This window comes from Pholcus phalangioides, unplaced genomic scaffold (assembly GCF_987345545.1).
Source record: "Pholcus phalangioides strain wild (caught in Gottingen) unplaced genomic scaffold, Ppha-v1.0 ptg000021l_1, whole genome shotgun sequence".
In the NCBI taxonomy this organism is placed as follows: Eukaryota; Metazoa; Arthropoda; class Arachnida; order Araneae; family Pholcidae; genus Pholcus; species Pholcus phalangioides.
In genome coordinates this window covers 3,151,597-3,174,030 of record NW_028301614.1, presented here as the reverse complement: position 1 = coordinate 3,174,030, position 22,434 = coordinate 3,151,597, and the positions used below count along the sequence as shown (strand labels likewise).

Sequence of the window (22,434 nt, the reverse complement as noted above, 5' to 3'; positions counted from 1 at the left end):
TTATAACAGAATTTGACTTTATTTGCATCTGTTCCCTGATACGTAAATTGAGTCCAAGTAAGTAAACAATTCACAACTATAGTTTATCGATAAATCTTGCCCCATGACAGGTTATATTTACATCGCTCCATTCGTACAAGAGCATAAATAATGTACAGATTTAATAAAAAAAACAATGTGCATCCTGGAAACACTTGTGCGCATCAGACAAGACGATGTTGCTGGGTCTAATAGGAATTGGAGTAATTGACCAGTTCGGGAATGTCGCAGAAATACTGAAGACACTCGGGATTCCTGATGTTGTTGACGTCGGGTACAGCGTTGTTCTCGATGATGCTTGTCACTAACCTTTCCATCTTTTTCCGGTTGACGTTGTACTGCAAAGGGGAAAAAATTATGAAATTATTTAATAAAACAAAATGGTTTTAGTACTGCATTAGGTAACGTGGTTCGTCAACCGAGACCGATTGCGTCAAAGGATTACGGTGTCACCTTCTTGTCCAACGGACCTCTCTGGGTCCGCTGGACATGAACTGGTACATGTTGTAATATGCTCATATGTGTGTCTATATACAGTATAACTTGTGTAACTAGTTTTCGTGGGCTCCACTCATGGCGTGCAGGTGATGTGCGTCTCTGCACCTGCCCCATGCCCCCCCCCCATATATCTTTGTATTGATATATCATTTTACTTACAACAAGTGGAGAAGTGTGTGTGATTGGGGGGGGGGGAGTGAAGGTGTGGGAGGGGTCCTGCTGCTGGTTGGCTTGTGGCCTAGTGTGGGTGGTTTGCTGGTCTTGGATGTCGTTGGATTTTTCCACCGAGGCCCACGTCTCCTGAGACGGACCAGCTTATATCCCTAGGGGGACAGAGTGGAGTCACTGTTGGTCTGGTGGTGGTACATGTTGGAATATTCATGCCCGTGTTGTGAACCTGATGTAGAGTTTGTTTCTGTATGATCCTCGTTATGTTTAGTGCTGTGCAATCTGCCATCAATTTTTCTACAGGGGTCAGTTTTTCTTTTGTATCCCTATTAAGACCACATATATATATGCACACACACAACATGCTCCTGCCTGAACCAATTGTTGGTTCCCGATAACTCATAAAGACAGTTGGTGGTCGGAAACATAGAAATTACACGAACTAATATTTACGAGGTGCATGCACGGTTAAGTAGTAGTAGTAGTAGTAGCAACATCAAACATGTTTCAACCAGCTACATTAGAATTCGGTACTTACGGGAATATCGACGGCTGGTAATATCACCGACGGCACGTGTAGGAAAGTGAGCTCTTCCAGAACCCTCTCGCGGATTCGCGTCTCCAGCTTCTCAGTAAATTGTCCAGGTTCTTTGGTTTTGACGAATAGAACCGCCCTCGTGACTCCAACGTTATTGGACTGCTGCACGCACAAGGCATCCGAAATCTCTGGGATCGTGTGGACTGTAATAGGAAACAGCAATTATAACAAATGTAAGCAATTGCAATAAAATTTATGCAAAGTTTTACAGGGTGAGTTATGCACCAAATGGTATCCAAGTACCCCTTACTTACTTGCCCAATAGATGATATCAGGGGTGAATCTTTCCCCAAGCTGTTGAATCAAACCATCACTGCAATAACAAGGAATAAGAATAAATACATTGTATATTCTCGTACGGGGTGGTCATGAAATAACTTTGATCATTTGTTCATTTTTAGCACCCCCAAAACTCCCCCCCCCCCCTCTTGCGTATGCCAATGCGGTTATATAATGACATCGAAGATTCCGCAGAACTTTTTCATTCCACAGTCGACACTCGTTATAACGACCCCACGTTATAGCGACCTTTCTATTGCAATGACCCCGAAGGATAAATCCCAAATTTTTCCATATAACGAATAATCTTATGTTTTTCCTTCCGATATAACGATCTTCCAATGCAACGCCCGTTTTCGACGAGACCGTATTAACGAGCGTCGACTGTATAACCGATATTGTAGATTTAAAGACCCTGTTTTTGTCGAAAAATATAATCAGATGCAATCAAATACTGCACGTGAAGTTGCGATTTCATTGTCGGGTGACCACGTTTGATCGATTTGCCAAAATAGGGCGAATTGGGATTTTATAACTGCACCGGATATCGCCAAATCTGATTCTAGAAATTTCTTGGGAAAGTGCGAAAGAGACGGAAAATGCGTCGTTATATTCGAGGCCATTGCATTTTCATCGACGTTATAAACAAAGTTTATGGAAGAGTAAACATAATCCTTGCCTGGTATAATCACATAAAAAAACACCAACGGAAAAAAGGCGAAGACACCGAAAAATACGAATTCCTAATGCGTTTGGACAAACTATGGATGCCGTCTTCAGATGATAAGTATAAAAAAACCACTATCTACTCTGCCTGGGGATCCCACTTGGGGTGGATAGCACATCTAAACTACCGGTTGCTCCACGGGAAAAAAAGCGCTTACTCAAGTAAAACGTCGTGGTCAGAATAACTTGAGTAAACATCGTTTTTCGCTGAGCAACCAGAAGGTAACATTTGGTATCCGACCCAAGTGGGATGCCCGGTCAGCGTAGATAGTGGTTTTTCTATACTCATCATCGGAAGACGTTTGTACAAATGCATTATCGATTTCGTATTTTTCGGTGTCTTTGCCTTTTTTCGTTGTTGTGTTTGCGAAGTTTATAAACGTTATTCTTCTCATCGTTATTCTTCTTAAACGTTATCACTTCTGACTGCCGATTGGTGACGTTATAGCCGAGGTATCATCAAGACCGAGACCATTGCAGTCGATTTTGATTGTATTCACCATTCCATAATCAAAACAGCACTTCTTAGAGATAGAAGACCTCCGCACGCTGCTCGTGACGTCAGCAAGTAGCCCATCCTCACTCAATATTCAGAGAAAAACAAATTCCGCTTCACGTGCCAGCATCATCGTTGCACGGAAAAGAAACGGTCGGGCTCAGAATTGGCGATTTCTATGTCCCACATTCAATCGCCATGCGGTATTTTTGAGCCAAACCAGGATGATTCTAAGCCAAAATAAGAAGGAACGAAATAGAATGCTGTGGTTTAAAATGTGGCAAACTTGCTAGGTAGTCTTAATGACGTTACAGATGAACTTGGCAAACCGTGCGGAGACCTTCCATCTCTAGGAGGTTCTGAACCAAACCGCGGCTTAGATTTTGCGCCACGTCGGAACTGACTAGAACGTACCTTCTCCCAATCACGATCATTCCTCTCGTGTCTGGATCTTTCCAAATCTCGTCGTGTTGTGCCCACACACCTAAAATACCAAAAGAAACAGAGCTCATTTTTTTTTTTAGTTGAGCTTAAAATAAGACTTACATAGTAATTGACCATCAGCCGTTTCTTCAGATTTCAGGCTGTAAATCGGGAGTTGCGTTATTTCCAAAATCATCCAAATGAAATCAACTGTTATAATTGAAAATTTTCATAGTAAAGTGAAAGTAGAAAGTAAGTTTAAAACTTACCAGGGTATTTCGATAAGTACATGTCATTAATTGCCCGCTTCAGAGGATCGTTGTAAAGCCCGACCGGGAATGACGGTGTCGGACTGCAGATGACCATTTCTCCTCTTTTCCCGATGACCGACTTTCCTAACACGAAAAGAATAATAATACGCTGAATATATACCGAATAAAATGAAATCAATTTTTTAATATTTTTAAATTAACTCCTTTTTAAATTTTTTTATAGTATTTTAGAGCCTGCGTGGAAAATTCACCGACAATAATTCACTACTATGAAAATTCACCGACAAATATAGTGAGTGATTGATCAAATGATTCCGGGAGTTGGTCAGCGAGTGAGCCACTAATACCGTTACTCAGGGCGATATTCACCGACATGGTAAGAGATCGACACGGATTGGTTAAATTCAGGTTTTTAACCAATCTATGTTGATCACTTACCCAAAAATTGTGACTAGAGTTTAAACCACGTCGGTGAATACTTCCCTGAATGAGTTGCGTAATGAGCTAACGAAAAAGCTAGTGGGTGAGTGAATGACCGAGCGAGTAATCGCATGAATGACCGAGTGTGTGATCATATGAATAACCGAGATGAGTGAGAAATTGAGCGAATCAGTGAACATATGAGTGACCAAGTGAGTGAGTGACACTATGGCGAGTGACAGTGAGAATGACTGATTCTCACACAACTCGCTGTTTTTCTTTTTTTTTCCAGCGATGAATTTTTCTATCGGTGAATTGTTGCCGATGAATTTTCTGGTGGTTAATTTCCCATAATCCGTATTAGAGAAAATCCGCAGAGAGCAGGCACACCTTCAACACGATACCTATATAAAAATTCAGACATTTACCCCCTTTCACTCCAAAATACGGAGGACACACGGCAGTGCCAAGTATAACACGAAAACAAGTAAAACTGAGAACGTAAATACAGTGATATCTTTGCTAACGAATGCTTCGGTTCATGAATTTATTTTTTTCATAGAAATTTCGAATTTTCACTAAATTACATGCATAGACATTGTCTTGGATCACACACCCACCTCTTGCATCATAGCATTGAAGATCTACACCGAGTGCTGGAACTTGTATCTCGGCACTGTACACAGGCGTGTTCAGGTCAAATCCTACGAATGCTCCCAAAAGCTCTGTTGCTCCTAAAATAAATCGGTAGGGTAAGGTCTATATTAGAAGAATTGGTTACAGCAATTGTTAATTAGCACAGCCATATTCGAACCGTACTGCAGCTGCACTATTTTTCTCCATGAATTATTATAAATAACATTCGATTCACATGATAACTCTCCGGTTTAAAAACAGAAAAGCAAATTGGTATCAAAGTTCAATCATACCATATAGGCATCCAACGAACAAATCCCTCTTGACTTTCTTCAGGAAGTAGTTAATGTTATTCAGCTTTACCGGGCTTGCTCCAATCAGCGCCATCTTGAAATGGTCAAGATTGCAGTTGGGCCCTGAAACATCAATTTAAAGCATTTTTTAATACTATTCTTGACTTCCATAAGACATTTATCGCTCTTCAGTCACACAATTTGTTGTAACAGTTTCCAGAAGATAGTCGGCGATCCCGGAGGTCCAAAAAGCTGCTGAGGGCACTTTTCGGCGCGAGAAACAACGTCTAAAACAAAAGCAAAAAATTTAAAAGAAAGTTATGTTAAATCTGTACATCTCCCGTCAATGGAGTCGGAGGGTGCTGTGGCCGCTGTGGTGGTCGAGTGGCCACAGTGACGGACTTGCATTGCGAAGTCCCGTGTTCAAACCCCACTGCCGCCACAGTGCCCGATTTGAAAGAATGGAAATTGCTATACTACTTTAAATGGCCTCCACAGAAAGAAGTCACAGAATGAAACGACTGTGGTTTTTCAACGTGTCTGAGGTTAACACGTTGTTTAGGTACATTTTCTTATTGGAAGTATGCCTCTAGGATTAACGGTGTTCTCCAGTAAATTGCGGTGACTGCTGTTAGCTATGCGCCCACCCTGTATAAATAAATCATAAACTAGCTGTAACCGTAAACACGTGCTATTTTGGCCCCTCATAATCCTTCTTTGTCCCAAAACAATAAAATGATAAAATGTACTTTATTTACTATAGAAAATCATTTTCGGAACTAGTTTCTGCAGTAACTAGCAGAAACCAGGCCTAAAAATGACTCTTTTTACGATTACTCATAATTATTTTTAGTATCCTACATACCTGGAACGATATTTTCAGCCTCCATTGAATCGACTACAGATGTGACGAAGAATGAAAAGGTGACTTTGTATTTGGAAATGCAGTCCCAGATGAAGTTTTTCGATGGCGTCCAAAAGCATCCGTCGTATAGCAGCAAAGTCAGTCCAAGGGCGAGGTTACTGACGTGTTGGTTCCATATCGTCCATCCACACTTAAAAGAAAGCACCAAACCAACCAATTATTTCACTAAATCACCTGCAAAATGCCACCAGTTTTCAAGAAGGGAATATTTTTTTCCGATCTGGCACAGCTGATAAATGCCCCCCCCCCTCCTTCCCCCAATACTGAGAACAATAATAAAAAAGCAGGGAGAGAAGAGAAATAATATATTTTTCTATTAGTTTTACTATACGCTTATTCCTATACTACCCCAAAGGGAAAACATCGCTTTTCTCTCTCCTTCTGTTATCAAACTTTGAAGAAAAGCCGACTCCGCCCACTTGCATTCGATCCGATAGGTTTGAGAGATGTAAGATATGTTCTTCGACACCGATTGCAATACAGAGCTAGCTGAATTAAGCATTGCTTGAATGAGAGGGTTTTAGAGAAATCGAGAAACTCAATGTTTGTTCCACATGAATGGGCCAACAAAATATAGACACCATCTCATTTTCAGTCGACGCCGATTAATGTTATCGCATCGGAACTCTGGGAATGATAAAAATAACTGATTGATAACTATATCCGAAAAAGTCCAGGTTGCAAGTACGATGATCCCGTTCAAAATCGGGTCGTCCGTTCTTCCCCCCTTACATTTCAGCACTGTAGTCTTTTCTCAAAAAAAAAAAAAATGATTTTAAATATATTTGCCTCCACAATATCGATATCACGATGTTCGAACCTCATCGCCGCCACAGGTCAGTGAGCGGTTGAAATTTGTTTTACTGTGGTTCCCTACTCCGAGCCGCGAATACGATCTCCCCACTGAAAGGTCTCGCCACAGAGAGCAACAGGTCTACAATGGTATAGTTATTCAATCATTACACCTTTGAAATATAGATGGCAACACTGGAAATCAACATTATATACGCGCTCACACTATTAGGTTCACACACTCGCACTTCTGACACAACACACTCGGTAGTAGACACATTACATCGCCGGAGTCTTAGACTGGAGCAGTGGTCAGTTTGAAAGAAACAGAAAGTAAGACAGCGCGAATATCAATAACCGGCGATGTAACATTTAGGTACATTTCATCAAACGAATGTAGAAATAAATAAATATATATATGTATATATAAATATAGTCAAACCTCGTTAGCGCGTCACCCGGTTAACACGTCACTCCGTTTACCGGGTCACTTTTTGGAAGTCCCAATTGTCCTCGGGCAGGTATTGGCTTACTCCGTTTAACGAGTCACTCCACTTACTAACACATATTTTTGCTCTCCCAAGAGTGACTCACTAACGAGGTTATATTACAAAAATTGGTTGCTAAATGTTCACTGCATTCCGTTGATTCATTTTCTTTAATTGTTCCAAAAAATGGTTTTTTTTTTCCTTTCAGGCTAAGATCACGTCTCTACTTCAATTATCCCACATCGAGGAGTTATAAAGAGAATTGTTTAATGGGGATAATACGCGCGCGCGATACTTTTTAACCCCTTGAACTGCAATTTATTTTCAGGCAGCACTGCTCAGACTGACAATTTAATTTCCTTCGTTTCAAAAGGAGGGATTGATATAGAAACTTACGGTTTTCTTGCTAAAAAGATTTGTAATTAGCAAAAGGAATATTTGCTTCATACATTTACATGAATGTTTGTTATATATACATACATAATAGAGCATAATTAGTGTCGAAATATTCTTCAATAACGTTGAACAAAAGTATATTGCAGTTCTAGTCTTTTAAAGAAAAAAGTATGTATTTCAACATAATGCTAATGTATTTGCAACTAATTCAAACAATGTAAATGTATACTTATCTCACCTATAATCGGGTTTATTTTGAAATGCTAATAAACTTTGAGTGTATGACACTTCTAAAGACGTTCCGGAAGATGCAGTGCTACTTGGAATCGTTTGCATCTTTTATGCAAATTACATTCGAACTGCTACTAGAAGTATGCAAACAAAAATGTACCAAAAAGCAATAGACTCGCTATGACTTACATTTACTGCTCTCATAAAAAGTTTCAACAGTCAATAATTCCGGGCGAGTGCAGCTCGTCATCAATTTTCAAGGGGTTCAAGGGGTTAAGTGTACGTACACCGTAGATCCCTGAATGATTCTTGTTTTAACAAGTGGAGGGGACATTTCTATATGAGTGACGAAATGTTTTTCGACGGGGGAAGGGGGCTTCACCCCTCTTACACAGTCTGCAATTAATACACTACTAAATAACACGTATTATGTTGACCAAGAGGTACGGGAGCACAGACGTACGCAGAATTTTCTCGGGGGGGGGGGGTGTTCGAAATTTTTTTTATTCTGAAGGCGGAGGTTTCCAATTTTTTTTCTTTTGGGGGGGAATTACGATTTTTCCTGCAAAATAACACTATAGCCTCGACTTGGGGATGGGGGGGGGGGTTGGACAGGCCTGTCATTTAGGGGGGTCGTTGCCCCCCCCCGGCTTTTGAAAATACACTAAAAATGCTATATATATATATATACACATACATACATTGAGTTCATATGCTTTGTCCCCCCCCCCGGAAAAAGTTGAAATGACGGCCCTGGGGTTGGAACCACACCCCCGTACGTACGCCAATGTACGGGAGTGTATAATAGAGACTATATATATATAGCGACGAAAACAATTGTATTGTTTTGTTCTACACCGCACATACTCGAGCAACGAAGTGAAAGAGGCCTCTCAACGACGTGTACGATTTGAACAAACCTGTTTGTTTTCACCTCGATCTGCCGATTTTTGCCCTCCGCTGTGATTGGTTCTTTCTTTCCTTTCCCCTTTTCAACGAAGGGATCATCATCATGACACTCTTACATTTCAGAATCCCTCTGGCATTTTCTCTATCCTCTTCCTTTTTCACTAGCCCCGTTTTTATGGGAATAGAAAAGCGGGTTTTAAACCCGCTTCATGAATTTTCAACAATGACTGCTTTCCATTTCTTAGTCAAGCGGGTACTATTTAGTCATCGGGTGCTACCCAATGCTACCGCAATATTGCACATGTAAACGGGGCTACTATGTGCGGACATCTCTTCTTCTACCCCTATGCATTTTTTTTTTTTTGTTCCTAGTCGCATAACTCGTACCTTTTCGCTCCACTATAAGCGTAGCCATATGGAAGGGGAAAAAGTGTGGTTGGATTCAACCTGTTTTCAAAAAGCGCAAAAAAACAACAACCAAAATCCCGAGAACAAAAAACGAATTTTTCCCCTGTTATGATATTGGTCAGTTCCTTGCGAAAATGATAGCAATACCTGTATGATAGCAGTATCCGTGATAAGTGGCATAGACTGTATTCGGTCTTAATTTTAATTGGCACATAAGTTTTTTTTTGACTGGTTATGTTTAGAGGTATTGCAATTTACAATGATATCATAATAATGTTAATTTGTGGGACAATTGAATGGATGCTATCTCTGTGAATTGAGAAATCTGCCCCCAGTCCAGTCAATTTGCTCTCTCTCTCTATCACATCTATTTCCCGTCAGCCTTCCACTTACAAAACCTAATTAACCAGCTAGGCCCACGTCAAGTCTGCATAACCGTCATCAAACGACTTTTTAGTACACATTTTTTCACGATGGTATTTAATACATTTAAAAAAATAATTCATAAAATTTTACATATTTAAAAATTTAATGATTAATTTAATTATTTTTCTGATTTTATTTGTTTAAATTTTCATTTTTGATGACTTATTTATCAGTATTTTTTTGTATTAATTTGATATAAATCTGGAGAACATGATTTTAAAATATCAAAATTTTATAAAACACAAAACTGAAGAGAAAAGCTCTCTTAAACTCTATTAGATGGCGCTTCACAATATTCATTTAGGATTTCTGTACAAATTTTATAGGAGAAAAGTGACTAAAAACACTATTTTTTCATAATCGATAATTTTTTATATATTTTTAATGGAATCAGAATCTAAATACTTACGGGAAGAGAAGATAGAACGATGTCGTTGTGATCTAAATTACAGTGTATGCCGTAATCCCTCAGTAGTGGCAGCAATGTCTATCGAGGGAAAAAAAATGGCAATAAAATAAGTAATGAAGCTAATGTGAACGCAATTCAAAATTTCAGATCGAGAGATGCTTATGAAAACCATCCATAGAGACTATCTAATCTGTTATAAACGATAGATAGCTTTTGTGGTATTCCACTTACCCCGGCTGAATGGAGGAAAGCCTTTGGTGGTCCTGTGGTACCAGATGTGAAATTGATGCAAACCGGATAATTTAATGGTAGCTGTTCGAACACAATATCCGGGATCGAACCATCCCGGTTCCGAGCACCTTCTAGGAACTCTTCAAGAAGACAACTAAAAGAAAAAAAAAATCCCAAATTCTATTAATAACTGTAAAGTACAGGGCACCTTCGGTTAACGAGCATAATTCGTTCCGTGCACGTGCTCGTTATCCGAATCACACGTATATCGAATCAAATTATGAATTTAAGTAATTTGTACAGATTAAAAAGTCTGCTGTTGCAACTAATAGCTCCAATAACGATCACACATTTGCTTTAACACAGTATTTTGCCTTTTCGGGGGCCACACAAATTCATCTATTGGCAACCCTTGATATATGCTATTGGGAAGTGGCTGTGCCTCATCGTGATACCACTGATGTTTAACGATTTTCTGTTTATATGCGTGCCATATAGTAGCCCGATGTCATTTGTGAGCATTTTGCTGGTTGTTGCCACTGTCTGTTCGCACGGTGCGGTTGAGAATTTATCCGCTCCAAGGAAGAAATACTTTATCTAATATCATAGCGTAGTGGTAGAGGACTCCTCCGGCATTACGAGAGACAAAGGATCCAGTCCCCGTAGAGGCAAAGATGTTTGTTTTTCTTTTCAAAAGAGCCAGCATCTCTACATATATCCATTTTTCGGTAGAGATATTGCACTTTTCTGTTTTCTTGGTTTTTTTTCATATACTGTATATGTTACATGGACTGTGATGTGCACTGTGCTTATCACGGATGTTTGATTTTTGTCGTATTCGTGGACTGTGACTGCGACAAATTCTAACTTTTCTTCTTTTTTACCCTTATATGATACAGAAAGTGTGTTTCTCATGTTTGGTCAGGTGGGGTAGGTCGAAGGATGGTCTATGGGTTTTCATTAGTGCGAGCCCTTGCGAGCGTTTCTACTTTTCCAACAGATACCATTTACGTTAGAGGTTCCGAAAGAAATATTGACGTGTGTATCTGTGTTTTGATTTTCAAGTTCAGTTAATGAAAAAGCTGTGCCGTCGGTAGGGAATTACTTCCAAGATTAGTATCCAAGTTTTCTACCAAGATCACGCCATATGCACTGTCGACAGCTGCTTCGCAGCAGTTGCTCGCTGACTGTCAGTCAACATGCACCAGCAAGAACACGAAACAAACAGAACTCTGACAGCGTGGCGACATTTATAGGACACACACAACACTCAGAAACACATTTCCACATCTACCGATAAGTTCCGCAGAAGAATGTGTACGAGGCGCATGCACGATAGTAGTCAGCATCTAGACATGTATACGCCACAACATAAAGCCGGTTCCACACCGGGGTTTACAGCTACGCTGTGTTGAGCTGCTCAAAAACCTATTTTTTATGAGCGGCTAATGTGGTTTTGCCGTCAAAAATCAGTTTCGCGTATCTTGGTTCGACATCGTGTAGAGTGGCGATCCTGAACCCGGCTTGAAATTCAGTGCGTGCTTTCGCCAGCTGTATTCATATCAGTGACGTGTGTTAAGTATCGTGTACAAACTTAATGAAATGCGGAAACTTTCACCAACAGTGTATCGCTGCAGCAGTTGATGTGATATCACATTAAGTGCTACCTAAACACTCGGCAAGAGAACGAGTACTATTATTTAGACGTTGTAGAGCCACTAAGTGAGCTCACTTCGAACTTTATTAACTGGCAAATAAACTTGAGGAGTTTATTTGCCCCCACCAAATCATATATATATATATAGGTGGGTTCTCTCACAATAAGTCATTATTTTTGGACAACTTTAGCCTTTATATCTGGGCAATGGAATAAGGGGCCGCACGCTGAAATTCCTCAGCTATATCCGAACTATAGAGACAAAAATGTCCTCTCCACTTGTTAATACAAGAAGCTGGTTGTTACGTAGAGATGATGATTTTTGGAAAGAAATTGCACCTTTGCTTCTTATGGAACTGTAACCACAATCCTCTGATAGTCTGATAGTGAGTGCACCAGCACTACAGCGAGTACACTATTACTATGCAGTGGAAGCAACGAGAATTTTCTTCCTTGCAGCGTATATTTGCTTAACAGTACTGCGAGCTATCACTACGTTAACCTTAACTGGCATGGCGGGGTCATTTTGCCACCCCTTGAGAAAGAAATGTATCTGGACCACTTGTTCACTTGTTTTTAATACTTTTCAAGCTGGTTGTTTACACATGTTTAACAAATATTTATGATGTTTTCTACTTTTTCTTCTCTCTGTATCGTTAATCAAAGTTTCCGTGGGGGTCAAAATGACCCCCCACATCACTTGCGTACGTGTTTTTTTTTTGTCTGCCAGCCAGAGTGTTCAGATCGAAATGCCGTGTCGGAAGAGCGCCATTTTTCTCGATAATGGTTTCAAATTAACGTTGGAACATCGGATATTCGAGGTGATCATGAGGATAGTGTTGTTAGTGGATTGTACGTAAGATCTATGTGATCAATATGTAAACTACATGTATATCAATATTTACAAGTACTGGGTTTCCGACCTAAAATAAGACTAATTTTGGTGCTTGTGAAAATATAGTAAATATTATTTTAATTTTTAAATTTAATTTTCTGAATATATTTCAATCATATCTGTTCATTTCTTAATCATGAAAGTTGCATCAAAAATTTAATAAAAATTATAAAAAAATTTATAAATTAGTTTAAAAAGTTTTCAAAAGATACGTATCCCTCCATTTTTTTCGAACGTGTATTTTAACGAAAGATTCGAATTTAATTATATTCGAAAATTTTTCGAAAAATAATTAAAGAAATTTTGAAAAATTATTTAGTGAGTTAATTGACAGTTGAATGAAGTAATGTAAAAAACCCATTCCCTTTGTGAAAATTTCTTTTGTTGATATTTATAATGCATTAATACTTGCTGGGGTCAAAATGACTCCCCGTCGCCAATTCTGTGGTGTTTGGTCAGAACATGATGACTCCAAAATCACATTTTTGAGATAGTATAAGCATTTTCATTACCATTTAAAAATTAAAAATAAAGCATACACACAAATACAAATTTTTATATCATACATCAGCATGTTGTTTAGCCGTACGCACGTTTTTGTGCATTTATCTCACTTCTAATTAATTATAATTAGCAAGACTTACTTTTAGATCAAATGACATTTTTGGAGGTATCATGTTCTGACCAAACACCACAGAATTACGCACAGAATTTTCACAACGTCAGTTAAGGCTTATAGAAGCGATGACAAATTTCTTCCTTCGGTGCACAGTACTATTCAGCATTTTTTTTATATGTGCTTCAAGAAAGAATTTTTTCATTACTTCTAGTACATGTGATTTTCTTTCCAAAAATCACCATCTCTACATAACAACAAATTCCTGCATATCTTGTATGTACGAATATACGGGTTCGATACCCGGTTCGTCCTTGTCAGAAAACTTTCCTGACACAGGGGTACAACAGAAACGGTGACATGACCGCAGAAAAATTGCTACCGCAGGGATTCCCGCATCGAGGGGGGTAACGCACCAACATCCCAATGATGTGACAAAAATGATCAAATGATTATACGAACATATTTCAATAAGCACTTCGGTAAGGAGTACCAAAATTAATGTTTGCAGTGGTGATGCGTATTACCAGAAGCATTATTCTTCTTTAAATTGTGATAAGCGTTTCAGAATCTTAGCCATTGGAAAATTATGAAACTTCAAAAGAGTTTTTGAAAAACTAAAGATTTTTTTACTATTAAAAAACAGAAGGATAATTACCAGTTATCAATATGAGATAAGCCTTCTTTTGACGTCTCCGGTCTTGAAGGAACAACAATGACTTTTTGAACCGATGCCAATCCTTAGGGGGAAAAAAAATTTTAGACATCATACTTTGCTAATGTCATAGTCAATTGAATTCTCAAGTAATTCCAAATTCATTTTTATCAAAATATAAAAAATTACGGGTGTTTATTTTTGAATTTAAAAAATTTTAATTACTAATACACGATATACTCACCATTTACCATCGTCGACAGATTACCCATCATGTTGGTTTCGACTTTACCAAATGTCATGAAATCGGATGCAAAAACGAATTTGGGGTTCATGATGCTGAGTATTTTTGCTGCGGCCTGATTGTGTGCAAAAAATATATGTATAATTAATAATTCAAAATAAATCGATAGCCAGAAATAGGATCTTTTGAGATAAAATCGAAACGAGATATAGTCCTCCGACCACGAGATGAATTTTCGTTGCGTCATGTCACGTCACGTCGGATGATTTTATTCAATTTATTTATTTTTTTTTGGTAAAACGATTGCACATCCAGAAAAGTTCATCAGTGACTGAGCTTTCACGATTGGCATGTCCTTCTGGGATAAAATAGAATCGTTTGACGTGACATGACGTGCCGTAGCCAAATCTCATCTCGTGGTAGGAGGACTATACTAAATGATTTCTTTACAGCATCTGAAAGACCAATGACCATGGAATTTTATGTAGTTTTAACTGTTCCGAACTATTGTTAATTTATCTGGATAATATCTATCAGAGAGTGAAGATTATTTAACTAACCTTAGCTCCGTAGAATGGACAAGCGCCGCTCCATATAGCACCTATACTGGTAGCAGCCAACATCCCAACGATGGCTTCAATTACGTTCGGCATGTAGCCTGAAATTGATAGATATCAACATAATTATGTAGGTATGTTCATTATTTATCTCTAGTCAATGCACAGTTTTCAGCTATCTAGAGCACCGTCAGAAACTCTCGAAATTGATCAGCTTGCGTTCTACACTGAAGTGCCACGAATGAATGAACGCCAGGACTTTGACACTGGAGTTATCCCGTTGCCGAGATCTCTTCCAGTTCGGAACACTTTATTTTGAGTAAAAAGAAAAATAATAATAAGTGTCAAAAACTAGTCCACTCCAGTGCCTTTGATGACTGTAAAGAACAAAATTATATGCGCCTCACCCGGGCTCACTGGAATGTTGACGACTGGAAACACGTGGCATAGTCTGACGAGTCGCATTTTCAGTTGCATCGGGCTGATGGGCGCGTACGAGTATGGGGAAAACCCCATAAAACCATGGGCCCCCACATGTCAACAGGAGACTGTTCCATCTGGTATAGGCTCTGTTATGATGGTATGGAACGTGTTGGCATGATATGGGACCCCTGATAAGGCTTTAGACGTCTTTGAACGGTGGCTAGTACGTAAACAGTGTCTGAGTGACGTGGTGGCGCTAAGATTCTCGTTTACCACCGTGAAGGTTGCCGCCCCAATCCCAGATTCAAACCCGGGGAAGAATATACGAGATATTTTCCCTAACGAGCTTGAGGCAACTTTCGATAGATGGCGCCTTCATTTTCAATCCAACTCACTAATGGTAGTAAATTGCAATATAGCGATATAGCCAGAGTTTGTGTTCGGTGAAATAGTACGTCAACATCCTTTCCGATCACTTACACCCATTCATGTCCTGTATGCATTCCGACGGGCTTGGGCAATTCCAACAAGACAATGCGACACTGTACACGTCGGAGGTTGCTAAATAGTGACTCCCGGAGTACTCTTCTGACTTCACCATCCTCCGTAGGTCCCCTAAATCCGCAGACAAGGACTTTATTGAACACATATGGGATAGCTTGCAACGTGCTTACAAAATCACCTCGCATGAGAGAATAATGATGTGAATTGCCTTCAGTATACCTTATACACACATTAGTGGAGTCCTGCAGCACTTTTAAATGCTCGAAGGGGGGACCTACACGATATTAGGTGGTTGTACCAGTATTTTTGGCACATCAGTGTACGGTAAATGTGATAAATCTGGTAGTTATGCATAATAACCGATTATTATGCATAATCGAAGAGCATTTTGGTAAGTTTGATAAATTTCCCTAAATTTACTAAATTTATCACTTTTGATGGCGATTATGCATAGTTCCAAGCGTCATTGGTAAATTTTAATAGGTACTAAAAATATCAATTTTACCGGTGATTATGCATAATACCCAAGCGTTGCGTCGATGGTAAACATGAAGAATTTTACTATGTCATATAATATACATTATATTTCATACATGTATTGTGTATCATGTATCATTATATCAGGATACGATTGTAGAATTCATTATCATTATATTGGTGTCCGACTATATTCATCACACATACTAAACTCATTTGGAATTCTTTTCATATTCATCAAATTCACATTACACTAGGATGTTATGTAATCACAGATAAAGGCGAAAAGTTTCAAGTATTTAACAAATTTACCAACAACGCTTGGATATTATGCATAACCTCTGGTAAGAGTGATAATGTGCCAGCATTTATCAAATCTACCAACGACGCTTGAGTGTTATGCATATTCGTCGGTAACAGTGATATACTTATCCAGCTTACCCAGACGATTGGTAAGTATGCATAATAACCGGTAATCTGTATAATGACCGATTTATCACATTTACCATAACGTATAAGATTTACAGACTTTCATGCTCCTCGTATTAAATATCCAGACTCAAACAAACAAACAAAAAAAACAATAACAGCTTTGAGAATCGAAATTATTATGTTCTCTTACAAGCAACTCTGTCACCCATCTTTAATCCATGTCGCCTCATGGCAGCTGCGTAGAGCTTGACTTCTTTGTAGAGTTCAGCAAAAGACATTTGATGTTCTTTGCCGTCTTCTCCTGTGAAGATTTTACAGGAAAAGAAAATGTTTTACCATCTTTAATTAGTCACAATTTGTCGCAATAAAGATTGATAATAGCAATCGAATTACAATCCATATACGATCAGATCCCCCCCCCCCAAACTTGGAGCAGGTGCTGTCAAGAACAGCAGAGTCTCGAAAGTTCGTGGTTTCGGATAATCCGAGATGCTTGGATTATTCGAAATTCCTTCACAACTTTCTCTTTTTTCAGTTTTTCGCCAAGAACATGCTATATTTCATTTTGGTGGATTCTTCCAACGAAATGCGAGTAATTTCAGTTTTGAGGGGATTTGATCCCTCGGGGTGGGGAGTCTGTGATGCCATTCAAACGGCCCTGGGTAAAGAAAATGGGAAAAGTACGAATACGTAAGCATATCACAAGCAGTTTTGCTATGACCCCCTCATCTCTGAAAGTCGATTTCTATTGTTTTTGGGGATAATCCAAGCTTACGGTAATCCGAGGTAACCTCGGTCCCGTTTATCTCGAATTACAGAGACACTACTGTATTGATAAATCACAGGGCCACAATCAAATGAGACCCCTGGACCACTAAGGCAGGAGTCTTCAGCTTATGACCCTCGCAGCTTTTTGCCGTGGCTCACAGACCTCTATGAAAAAAAATAGACTACATTGAAAGAAGAATTAAATTAAGATCGTTAAAGCTCGTTGGTCATTGAGAGCTGTAATGCGGTATTTGTAACTGTAATATGCTTATGATACATTAAGAGCTCCGTTCTATCGAATTCCGAGAGCTCGAGGCCAAAACACTTTTGAGCATCCCTAATTTCATATACCATTTCGGGAGGGAAATGCAACATCCAAGAGGAATAAATAACAACAGAATTACTGAGATATAATTTCTAAAAGAAATATTTTTAGAAATATTCCCAAAGCATTTCAGATATAAATGCGGAAAGAAATAATTTCAGAATAATTGGACGAAATTATTTTATAATCAATTTTTAAAAAAAAATCTTTTAATAGTTATTGAAAGAAATAATTTCTGACTTTTAGAAATATAGATTTAGACTTGATGAGAAACAGTTTCATAATTACTTCCAGAAATGATTTCATGATTACTTTTGATAATTATTTCACAGTCACTTTTAGAAATGATTCCCTAATTAATTTCAGAATTCTTGAGAAAAATAATTTCAGAATTCTTGAGAAAAATAATTTCAGAATTCTTGAGAAAAATAATTTCAGAATTCTTGAAAAAAACTAATTTTATAACCACTTTTATAAATAATTTAAATTCGTGAGAGAAAGCATTTCATAATTAAAAATTTCCACAACATTTTACAATTATGAATTTTCATAAAATTTCATGAGTAACTTTAGAGAATTACGTAACAGAAGATAGAAAAATCCAGAATTGGTGAGAGTAATAATTTCAGAATTATTAATTCATATTTAATGGAAGAAATGCTTTCACACTAAAAAGATTAAATCAGAATTTATTCTAAATAAATTTCAGAATAATCTCTTCACTAATTTGGGGCCCATTCGCCTAACCATTAACACGCCACTCTATAAAGTGTTCATTACATTAAATTCTTATGAATGTGTATAAACTTATAATTAAATATTGATGATCCGCGGGCTTCGTGGAAGTTTTTGATTTAGCCCGCAATGTCCGAAAGGTTAAAGACTCCCTGAACTAAGGTACCTACGGAACACACGTTACCAAAGAGTTAGGCAGGCCATGCGTTGAAGATCCATGACTTAAGATTGTTAAGTTGTGCAAAGATTTTTGTTAGAATCCCAAAATAGCTATTTTATTACCAAGGTAAGAAAGGAACTTAACTCTTATTCTTCATCGATTACTTTATAATCTAGTAATTAAGTAGTTTTGAAAGAAACAAATCAAATGAACGGGGAGATAAATCAGTACGTAATATCAATGCAGTGAAACCTCGATATAACGATACTGCGGGACCAAGAAAAAAAGTCGTTGTAGATTGATTACCGCTATATCGAGAGACAACATTGTCACCACGTGACACAAAATTTATGCTGTTGTTAACGTTTTTTTTCTAAATTTGCGTTGTTAGTATCATCATAAAATACTCATTTAAGTATTTATTCGCCGCGAAAAGCAGTAATTGATTAGTTTATTAATAAAATTCATTCAATTACGTGACTAAGGCTTTGGGTAAGAGCAAAAATGTCGACGTTGTTTACCTTGATTTCCAGAAGGCATTCGATCGGGTCCAACATGGCAAACTCTTGAAGCGTTTACACGAGATTGGAATAGGGGGCAACTTGCTGAATTGGATAGAATCGTGGTTAAGAGATAGGTCGCAACGAGTTATGGTGAACGGGGAATTCTCTGGTTGGACAGACGTCACAAGTGGAGTTCCTCAGGGAAGTGTCCTTGGCCCCATACTTTTTTCACTTTTTATCGATAAACTCGATCAGGGTATCGATGGAATTACTAGCAAATTCGCAGATGATGTGAAGCTAATGGGGGTAATCGGAAATGAAAGCGATAGGGAGTTGCTCCAGACCAACTTAAACAAGATTGCAGCATGGGCAAATGAATGGAGCATGACGTTTAGCGTAGATAAGTGCATGGTCGCTCATTTTGGTTCGAACAACCCACGGTTCTCTTACGAGTTGAATGGTGTCACTATCCCGGATGCAACTAGAGTCACCGATTTGGGAATTCTCATTGACGAGCGACTTAAGTTTTCGGAACATTGTTCAGCGGTTGTCAAAAAATCGAATGGAATGCTTGGTCTCATTCTCAAAAAGGTCTCTTCGCGTTCTCCTAAAGTCATTCTTCCGCTTTTTCGAGGCTTAGTTCGTCCTGGACTGGAGTATGCTGTAAGGTTTTGGAGACCATACCTACAGAGGGACATAGACTTGGTTGAAGGGGTGCAGAGAAGAGCTACGCGTGTCCTTATTGGCACACAGGGCTTGAGTTATGAAGAAAGACTTCATTTTTTGAATATGTTTACATTGGATGAACGCAGGTGTCGAGGAGATATGATCGAAGTGTTCAAAATTTTCAATGGGATGGATAGGATGGACCATGAACTTTTAGTACACCGCCAATCGACTGCTTTTACAAGGGGACACCAGTATCGATTGGTGAGGGACAATGCAAGGTTATGGTGTCGCAGGGAATTTTTCTCCAATAGGGTTGTTAATAAATGGAATAGCTTACCCCCGGAGGTAGTAAATTGTAACACAATTGACACGTTTAAAAAGAAATACGATAAACATGTTGGGGTAAATCGAGAAGCTATCCATTCTTAGAATAAGACAACCATAAGTATTCTTTATGGGCATTGTATAATATTTTATCATGTGTATATATTGTTTGTAATTTGTGTTAATTGCATTTTTAATTGGGTTGCTGTATTTTTGAAACATATGACAACCATATTTTTATGGGCATCTTTTTATCAGCCACCTCGTTGGGCATTTTGCCTGTTGTGGCGTTGTATTTGTATTTGTATTTGTATTTGTATATAGATGCATTGCCTCTGTAAGAAAGTTTACTGTATTGCACATTCGTGTCTTACACAGAAAATGACAACACTGACAATTTTATCAGCACTTTCGGTGATAATATGGCGCAAAATGTTATTAGACGCCCTTGGAAGATCGAAAACAAGTTTAAAGTCAAAATAAAATCCGAGACGATTTTGAGCGAAATATGAAAAAAATATCGTTATAGCGGTTTCAATATCGCTATAGGGAATATCGTTTATCGAGAGGAGTTTAACATTACAATATTTAACGGACCTAATTAGACATATTAGACCAAGCAAGATTTGGAAAAATATAGTTGTAGGGGGCTTTGTTGTTATATCGAGTATCATTGTGGCGAGATTTGGCCGCATATACACTAAATATCAGTGAACCACCAAAAGTAGAAAGTCGCTTCGATCATTTTCTTTTAAAGTTTTTAGTGTAGAATGATAAAATGTGTCTAAAAGACTCACGTAAGTATATGAGAGCTGTCCGATCGTCTTTGAACTTCATGACATTCTCAGCATAGTTAAGTCTAGCTCCACTGAACCATTCGACGTCTGTTATATTCTTACCCACTTTTGCGACCTGATGAAAAAATATAGTAATAACACGATTGAATTTATCAGTTTCCAGGCATTCATCACTAACCTTTTTAATGAATAATGTTCTCGACTGGGAATATCGGCTTTGGTAATTAGACAAAAAGAAATATTTTTCTTACATGAAAGCACTTGATTTTCATTTCCTGAACTTAACAAAAAATGAAATCCTCTGAAGATGATCAAAAATGACTAATACAGGTGACTCCGGACTATTCGGCCTAATGTGGCGGAAGGGTGGGCCGGATAACAGATAGGCCGGATTTTTTTATAAATACAGTACTCCAGCGCTCACTTGCTATCCCCAAACCCATAACATCAAAAACATCTTTTGTATACCAAAATTCACTCTTATTCATATTTTCTGACCTCAAAGTACAAGCGAGGACTTGATAAATGTTATGCGTTTCTGAGCTGTTCTGTTTTAAATTTCTTTTACAGGAAAAAAAAAGCCCAAGAATAAAAATATTGCATGTATTTCAAGAAAAACGTTACAATATCTAAGTTAATTGCAGGAAACATAAAGATAATGTACACTGTGCAGCAGTGTTTTTCAGTTGACTTCCGTGGGATCATTTTCGTTTATTATTATCGCATGTGTGAAATTTTAATTTACCACTTTAATTTTTTATGATATGAAAATTATAAAAAGCAACACAATTTTGATTTCTTGTGGAGGCAGCGTGGAAATTGATCTTCGCTTCAGGGAGTCTGTGGTGTCTTGACCTTAACTGTGGGGGGTGGGGGTCCCAAAAGGTTACCAAAAAGGTTGGGAAACACTGCTGTACAGTACAAATGCACACACTTCCAAAATGAGTAAAACAAAAAACGTAAAACGTATAAGCTAAAGTTCTTATAAAAATTATTTAAGCTTATTTTACTGTTCATTAATTACACAAATTCATTAATGTATTATTGCTTTTAAACTAGACGGATAGTCGAGAGTCTACTGTATTTTAATTTAAAAAAAAATAAAAACACAAATAAAACGCCTTTACATGCTATTTTTTATTCATTTCAGTTCATTTAATTTTTGAGAATAAGTAACTCAAATTGTCTCTGGGAGTCATTCCCGGTGGACTCCCCATCCCCAGTATAAACTTGGTTTCTTCTACCTTCTGAGCAGGTACGTGTCAATTTTCTGGGCTCGACACATACTCTGAAAACAATAGCATTATACCATGCAGAGATTCAGAAGCCTGCCTAAAACCAGGGCTAACCGATCAGGAAACCGTTACCAATAAGTACAAATAGATTCAATATCTTTTTTTTGACGTGGGAAAATTTCCGAGTTTCAGACACGAATGTTCAGAACCTCAAAGTGGCATTCCATAAATCGTTTTATGTATGTTTTCGGATATTTTACGAGTACTTATAATGAAATTCTTACCTGAGTGTAATCTTTGGAATGGATTATCCCGAAGTAGTTCCACAATTCCTCCCAAAACTTGTCGTAGTGTTGTACGGACCATTCGTGGAAATCCCAGTAATCCTCTGAAAT

At 38.1% G+C, this 22,434-nt stretch overlaps 1 protein-coding gene across 1 annotated transcript in view; it reads right to left on the bottom strand.

Moving 5' to 3' along the window:
* Positions 1 to 22,434, bottom strand: part of LOC149070495 (acetoacetyl-CoA synthetase-like) — a 29,035-nt gene continuing 6,601 nt past the window's right edge. Inside the window, exons 3-18 of the mRNA XM_089248996.1 lie at positions 22,324 to 22,427; positions 20,805 to 20,919; positions 16,714 to 16,824; positions 14,691 to 14,788; positions 14,131 to 14,245; positions 13,890 to 13,971; positions 10,064 to 10,217; positions 9,833 to 9,910; positions 5,714 to 5,903; positions 4,849 to 4,971; positions 4,540 to 4,653; positions 3,497 to 3,622; positions 3,219 to 3,288; positions 1,558 to 1,616; positions 1,244 to 1,446; positions 1 to 377 (exon numbers count right to left, since the gene is read on the bottom strand). Of these exons, the coding sequence (XP_089105122.1) occupies positions 228 to 377; positions 1,244 to 1,446; positions 1,558 to 1,616; positions 3,219 to 3,288; positions 3,497 to 3,622; positions 4,540 to 4,653; positions 4,849 to 4,971; positions 5,714 to 5,903; positions 9,833 to 9,910; positions 10,064 to 10,217; positions 13,890 to 13,971; positions 14,131 to 14,245; positions 14,691 to 14,788; positions 16,714 to 16,824; positions 20,805 to 20,919; positions 22,324 to 22,427 (1,892 nt within the window). The 3' untranslated portion in view covers positions 1 to 227. The remainder of the gene's footprint in view (positions 378 to 1,243; positions 1,447 to 1,557; positions 1,617 to 3,218; positions 3,289 to 3,496; positions 3,623 to 4,539; positions 4,654 to 4,848; positions 4,972 to 5,713; positions 5,904 to 9,832; positions 9,911 to 10,063; positions 10,218 to 13,889; positions 13,972 to 14,130; positions 14,246 to 14,690; positions 14,789 to 16,713; positions 16,825 to 20,804; positions 20,920 to 22,323; positions 22,428 to 22,434) is intronic.